At 34.9% G+C, this 7,013-nt stretch overlaps 1 protein-coding gene across 5 annotated transcripts in view; it reads left to right on the top strand.

Annotated features, from left to right (window-relative positions):
• The window catches only part of LOC108747437 (ral GTPase-activating protein subunit beta), a 9,303-nt gene extending 2,778 nt beyond the window's left edge, over positions 1-6,525 (top strand). For 2 of the 5 annotated variants that reach the window (XM_018484894.1, XM_018484893.1), the window contains 16 exons: positions 186-290; positions 380-520; positions 603-841; positions 920-1,150; positions 1,305-1,464; positions 1,731-1,838; positions 2,414-2,515; positions 2,841-2,981; positions 3,202-3,362; positions 3,455-3,628; positions 3,842-4,251; positions 4,512-4,923; positions 5,061-5,376; positions 5,535-5,798; positions 5,934-6,183; positions 6,320-6,524. In XM_018484894.1, the coding sequence (XP_018340396.1) occupies positions 186-290; positions 380-520; positions 603-841; positions 920-1,150; positions 1,305-1,464; positions 1,731-1,838; positions 2,414-2,515; positions 2,841-2,981; positions 3,202-3,362; positions 3,455-3,628; positions 3,842-4,251; positions 4,512-4,923; positions 5,061-5,376; positions 5,535-5,798; positions 5,934-6,183; positions 6,320-6,449 (3,344 nt within the window). In that variant the 3' untranslated portion in view covers positions 6,450-6,524. Of the gene's footprint in view, positions 1-185; positions 291-379; positions 521-602; positions 842-919; positions 1,151-1,304; positions 1,465-1,730; positions 1,839-2,413; positions 2,516-2,840; positions 2,982-3,095; positions 3,111-3,201; positions 3,363-3,454; positions 3,629-3,841; positions 4,252-4,511; positions 4,924-5,060; positions 5,377-5,534; positions 5,799-5,933; positions 6,184-6,319 lie in introns of all 5 variants that reach the window. The other 3 variants (XM_018484889.1, XM_018484890.1, XM_018484892.1) reach the window with 3 other exon arrangements.
• The last annotated feature ends 488 nt before the right edge of the window (positions 6,526-7,013 follow it).

Here is a 7,013-nt window from a genome sequence, read left to right as displayed (position 1 = left end):
CTGTATAGCACTCTCATTTTGTATCATAGTTTTCCTTTTATACTATATACTATACTTTATTATTAAATTTTGCTTTGATTATAAGCATATAAAAGTTGTTAATTATTAGAATTTGAATTTAGATAATTCACTTGTTATTATAAAACATCTTGTAGAAATTTATAAATTGGTTATACATTTGACAGGAATTCCAAAAGCGTCGTTAATTGGATTAACGACAAGCCGTGTGTCTAGTACACCACCGATGTTAATATCTAATTCCGGACCATCATCCGCTTCAAGTACAGCATGTAATATCTTTTCTATAAGTTCTTATACAACATAAATAATTATACAACAAAGATATATTCGTTTAATCGCATGATTGTATGATTTGCAGCCATGACTTCGCTAGGCCAGGATATTAGACCTCCTTTAGCTCCAGGACGACCCAAATGTAACAGTATACTGCATCTCTTCGGGGAATGGTTGTTTGAGACTGCGTTTATCGGTACCGAGGGTTGGTCGCAGAATTTACCACGTAAGTGTTATGTGCGTGCGTGAAATAAAAGAATATTTCACATGTAATTATATTTTATATACCATAATTATTTCATGTGCAGAACCGTCGGGTGCTTCCAAACGTCCGTCTTCGGTACTCGTAGATGGACCGAGCTCATTGCAGGAAACCGTGAGCGATATACCGTCGACGCTCTGTATAGATCGCTATGAGTCCGGTAGAGCGGAGGCATTAGGCGCCCTGTGCCGAATTTTTTGCGCCAAGAAAACGGGCGAAGAAATCTTACCCGTATACCTAGCTAGATTTTATCAGGCGATGTATCACGGCCTCAAAGTCGACGAGGTATCGATTGTAATTCATATTTCTTGATAGACTTAGAGAGAGAGAAATAAGTATAATATGTACTTAATTTATTTTCAGTCTCGCGAATGTGGTGAAACATTGGCGAGTATTCTGTTGAATTCGGCTGATCTGTTCCGCCTTGATTTGAACGGTATACAAGTCTTGGTGCCAGCTGTGTTATCCGCTCTGGAGGTGGTTCTACCGGAGAAAGATTTGAAGCTGAAATCTAATGTAGTATCAAAGCCGGATTTGAGAAGGGCCTCGATACATTTGCTAATATCAATGTTAACGCTGCCTTTGCATTTTCAGGTGAAAACATATAAAAATGTAATAATCTCTCTTCTGAATTCTGTTTTGGCAAAATTTATTAATATTTAATAAATCGCGTCATTGTAATTCAATAAGATGTGAAAAATTCGATATGAACGGTAATCATGTACTTGAAGAAAGATATGAATTACAGAATCTCGCTATTAAGGAGCTTCCGGTAATCCCAGGCACAAAGTGCTTTTTCTCCGAAAAAAGTCCCGTAACATTTATACAGTTAAAATCAAGACTCATGAATTTACTCATAAACGCTTTACAAGTGGAGACTGATCCTCAAAATACGCATATGCTGTTGGGTAAGTTAATAAAATTAATGAAAGATTGCTAATAATTTCGCTTAACAATATGTATTTGTTACTGAATTTTCAACATTACTCTTGATCAAAATTTTCATTTTTTGAAAGTTAATTTTCTGTTAAATAAAATTTTCTTAAAAGTTTTTAACAAAATTAACATTCCATTGAAAAGTAGAAAATTGAACTTATGAATAGACAAAATATAGTTTTACATAGATGGAAATAAATGTAAGAATAATTTGTCATGTAAAAATAATTGTTTTCAGGAGCTTTGTTACTGAGTGTACAAGATTCCGCAGCTGCGGAAGAAGTAGAGCAAGTCACACAACCCGATACCGTAGCGAGTGATTCGACAACTAATTTGTTATCTTCAGGTTCGTCATTGATACTAATAAACGATATCAGCTTGCATTCGGCTAGGTGCACTGTTCTGAGTTACTTAGTTAATAACTCCTGTTTTGTGTCCAAATTTTATAAATGATCTTATGATCATAGGCATTATTTTTTATATATTACATGATGAAACAGTATAAAACATTGTTTTATTGCTATTTTATAAAAAAATAATATTTGATAAAGAATGCTTTTATGTAAAATAATAAATAAATTTAATAATTAATCTCGCTCATTTCACAAGATAAAGTCAAACTTTTCTCCATAAGCTGCCTATGATCATGACTGGTTTCTCTGTGATGCCAGTAAAATAGCAATGTTTTAGTATACTGCTACTTCATTTAATACAGCGACTTTTTATTAATATTTATCGATAGCTTTATGAATGGGAGTTAGTATGAGGACGCAAATATTTGGATTACAATGCTTAATATCACCTCTCATCGTATCAGCTTTACACGTGCTTATATATGAAATGTTAATTTTTTATTGTTATTACGAGTTGTGTTCTGTTGTGCGTTTCGCCATTGTACTGTCTTATCATCGCTTAATATAGTCACCAGCGATTCGGCCAGTCAAATAAGTATATCCAGTGATCAGCGATCAATTGGTGATGCCTCTGACATTGCAACTCTTCAAGAGGAATGCATTGCGTTCGGTAAATACACATCTACTGTTTTATCTTGCTATATACATTTTCATAAAAATCGCATTCGAAAACATTCGTAGAATGCGAATTTCATTTCTTATGCTTATTGTTTATGTTTTTATCGTTACGTTTACAATTCAAGAAAAAATTTTACTTTCTCTTTCCTTTTTCCTTTCTCCCTCTTTTTTCTTTTTATACACATATATATATGTATATACGCACTTAGCATTTGTTATATATCAATTTTATTATATATGTATTTATTTGTACAAAACACAGGTCGGTAATATTATTTCTTATAGACCAAGGATTAAATGAGAGAACATTTTTGTAGATTCTGCCCACGCTCTTTTTGTGCGAGCAACGTACCTGGTGTGTCACCGTTTGATTTCATCGTGGAAGACCGACTTGAATATTTCTCTAGCAGCACTCGAGATGCTGTCGGGATTAGCACGTACACGCATTCGCGAAACAGGTAGTAACATCAATATAACTTCGACGTATTAAAATTTAAATTTTGCTACGTACATATATTTTTATATGTAAGAAATATATATTTATCTTTTATTTCAAATCATTCTGCATGCAGCAAGGAGACTCACAGGTTGGATATGTGCTGTCAGATAAAAATTGTCAGTTTTAACGTTGAACGTTCGTGGAACAAGTGCGCATCAATAATGCTATGTATGTTGCAGATGCTCTAGAATGCAAGAGAGCGGTAAAATGGTTGTGCGATTATATTTCGTATCAATGTTGGCGACCACCTCCGGCGCACTCCAAGGACCTTCATTCGTCTATTGTTGCGGCATTCAGTTGCCTGACAACTTGGCTGACCGCTCATCCGCAATTGTTACAAGTTGATAAATTTTGAAGTTGATTTACAAAATTATATAATTTTAATTGAAATTCTATATATGCATACATTGATTCCTTTTTTTTTTATTGAAGGACAAAGACTGCTTGACTACAGTATTAGAAGTTGTTGAGCTCGGAGTGTCTGGCACTAAGAGCGTCGGAAAGCCGGGAGAACCCATCAAAATGAAAGACGAAAAAGAGCTAAAACCCGCGTCTATGCGCGTAAGAGACGCCGCCGATGCCCTTCTTACTATTCTGTTGGAGCAGGTTTGTTCTCTGAAATACATAAAATTAAAAAAAAAACAAGAGTGCAACAATCCAAGATTTTTAAAATTACAATATTTGAATCTCTAGAGGTTTATATTACAGTTTTTTTATCTAAAATTTCACCGGTTCTTAAGAATTTTCAATCTAGGATCGTAAAAGTTACTTTTTCTTAATTTCGAATTGTCGAATTTATAACTGTTTTTCTCTTTGTAGGTTGGCTATTTTCCAAGCGCCTGCGGAGCACAATCGCTCTCATCATTGTTGGATGAGGTATCTCTGCTTCGGCACTGCAACAGCTGGACTGGCGGACGTGTAGCACGACAAGCGGCCGTAGAGAGATTTCGTTACTTCGTATCCGAAAACGCGATTGTATTAGCGCTGTTAGAGGAACCATTGGGAAATGATCAGGATCCTCAGCCGACCGTGACGGTTTTAATCCGCGGGCCGTTCGGTAGACACGCGTGGACGATGCAGCTCCGTCATTTACCACGTCATCGATCCAGCATCAGAAGTATAAACAGCAATCCCGGACGACCCCTGCCATTGGCTGAAGCCGCACCGCGAACAGATTATAAACCAAGATTCTTCCCAGATAATGTTGATCGTATTCCTCACTGCAAAGTGTAAGTGAATGCCTACAGATCTTAAACCAAAAACTTGATTCAGTTTAACTTAAAGCTATACATATGTATTTAGATTTGAATAATTAAAATAAAATCAAAATTAAAATATATAAAATTATTACTGAAACACTGAAATGTGAAATTATTGAAACATAAATGATAAAATTTTGATTATATGATACACAAAATACTTATGAAATTATTTTACATAGCATTTTACATAGCATTCTAATCCAAGCGATATTTAATCTTCATGACAGGGATGAATCGATACCAAGTCTCGAGGCAGTTATGAGTGATAATGACGCGGTGAGAGATGAGCATCAAATCCTTGCGCAGCTTTTAGAACGTCAGATAACGCTCGAGTCGAAGCACGACAATGGTAATGTAAAATCTGTAGAAGACAAAACCGATGAATGTGTTCCACCCCAAGTTTGTCACGAATTCCAAACGGCTCGTTTGTTCTTGAGCCATTTTGGTTTCTTAAATATGGAGCCTAAGGAGAATGATGAATCCAGAAATAGCGGGCTAATCGCACTAGATCCAACCATCCCTGGATTCTGTACAGAATTGGAAACTTTGGACAATATTAGTCCGCGAACGTGTGACACTGTTCATATCTTTTATGTAAAAGCAGGTCAAAAATCTGCCTCCGAAATATTATCAAACGTGGTAAGATATTGGTTTTCTCTTTTAATTTATCATGGTTTAGAATTTTAGAATATATGCTATTATTATTGTTTATTCTGTGTTGTAAATTTTTGTCAAAAAAGATGACACAATATTATGTATACATTTTGTGTTCACAGCTGCATGACGAGAATGTGTCGCCAAACTTCTTGGAATTCTTAAGCTCTCTCGGTTGGCCCGTTTCCGTATCCGCTCACGCAGGTTGGACGGGTCATGTATCGACTTCATGGAGAGTAACAGCACAAGTGAATGTGCCACAGCCAGCTCACAGCAATCACGGCGGGGCACTTTACAACGGTGACACTCACGTGCTGTATTGGGCAGACGTAAGTTCGGAAATTGCGTTTGTTGTGCCTACGCAATCGTATCTCATGGCCAGCTCAGATTCCTTGGAGGAGAGTAGTTACAACAGCGATATCAGCACCAGTGGACAAGGTAAATTTTGAAGAGAATACTATTAAAAAATACAAATTTGGAAATTGTATGTCCTTTTTTAATTGCTTTTCTATTATATATTTGATTTAGATTATTAGTATACAAAGGATGGAATATGATTTACTTTTTAAAAGCACAGTTTACATGTTTTATTGTAGTGTGGTTTGAACGGAGCATTAGTGAAAGCACGGATACTCGCAGCAGCGGAACATCGCAAAACACAACACAGAATTCTAGAACGATGTCGCTCGACTTGGAGAAACAACCGTCAAGCTTACCAGGAGCAGGTCCGACGAATTCTTCGAGTGCAGATCCCATCAGGCCCAGGAGAACAATGAAGCAAGCTGTGCCATCTCAAACTAATACAAAGATCATGGTCGTGTGGTTGGAAAGTCTGGAGGATCATATCCAGTTCCCGATTGGTTCGTTCGCTCTTCTTTCGATAAATATCCCGTTGCATTAATTAATTTGAACTTTTTATTGTACATTTTATTGCCGCGCGGCGTTATCTTGTATGTATTTTCTCTATCAAATTAAATAATTTTATTGGATTATAGGCGATCTGCTACCTTCTACTTACACCGGACTGGAACAATCGAGGATGTTGCAAGCAACCGATGTGCACGTTATCTTTCTTCAAGCTCTTGCTAACGGATTGATGCGAGTCAGATTGCAGGGGCCAGTTTCTAGAATCAATTTAGCAACGCCTTTAATCGACGGTATGGTAGTGTCAAGAAGAGTTTTGGGGACTCTGGTTAGACAAACGGCTCTTAATATGGGACGTAGAAAAAGGCTCGATAATGATAGGTAATAAAATTAATAATAAAAAAGGTTATTTTTTAATTACAATACTTTTGTATCTGATTAATTATATCGTGTTTATATTGAAATATTATGTGCGCTTTTTATTTTAGATATATAAACGCATATATTTATGTTTTAGTTATCATCCACCGCATGTACGAAGACGTCTAAAAATTCAAGAGATGGTACAAAAATATAAGAGAAATTTAACCGATCCAGAGTTATTGACACTTTTATTCAGTAGCACACAAACTTATCAAGTCAAATAGAAATTTTCAAGAATGTCTAAGAATTTAAGTTCGGTAGCCTAATTTCTTTGTTGTTATAACAGAGAAAAACAAATTTTTTTAAAGGATGATTTTTACATTTCATGTTATATGAAAAAATGTTGAAGGTAAAGTTATTATCTTCTATTAAAATAGCTGAGAGAGAATAACTTTAGAAAATGTAAGCAAACCCTTTTCCGATTATTACTTACAAATTCTTAGTAAAAAGTAGAGTGATTTTCTATTTGTAACTATTTCTTATTTAAAGATATACTCACTGTACAGTTCATTTATTATTAACATACATAACAATAGTTCTTTATTTCCAACATCATTTTTCCGTACTTAATTCAGATTCCCTTGAATAAAAAATGAATTACATAATAATCCTTAATAACACAAAATATATCCGAATAATAAAATGTGAAATTAAAGAACAATTTTAATGTAATAATTAAATAACATTATATCAGATATCGCTTCTTACAAGTTTAACATAAAATATTTGGAAGAATATAGTAAAGAAAAAAATAATTCGAAGGAAACTTTATTTACATTTTCAAATCG

Source organism: Trachymyrmex septentrionalis, unplaced genomic scaffold (assembly GCF_001594115.1).
Source record: "Trachymyrmex septentrionalis isolate Tsep2-gDNA-1 unplaced genomic scaffold, Tsep1.0 scaffold2, whole genome shotgun sequence".
Lineage (NCBI taxonomy): Eukaryota > Metazoa > Arthropoda > Insecta > Hymenoptera > Formicidae > Trachymyrmex > Trachymyrmex septentrionalis.
This window is presented reverse-complemented; position numbering and strand designations above follow the sequence as displayed.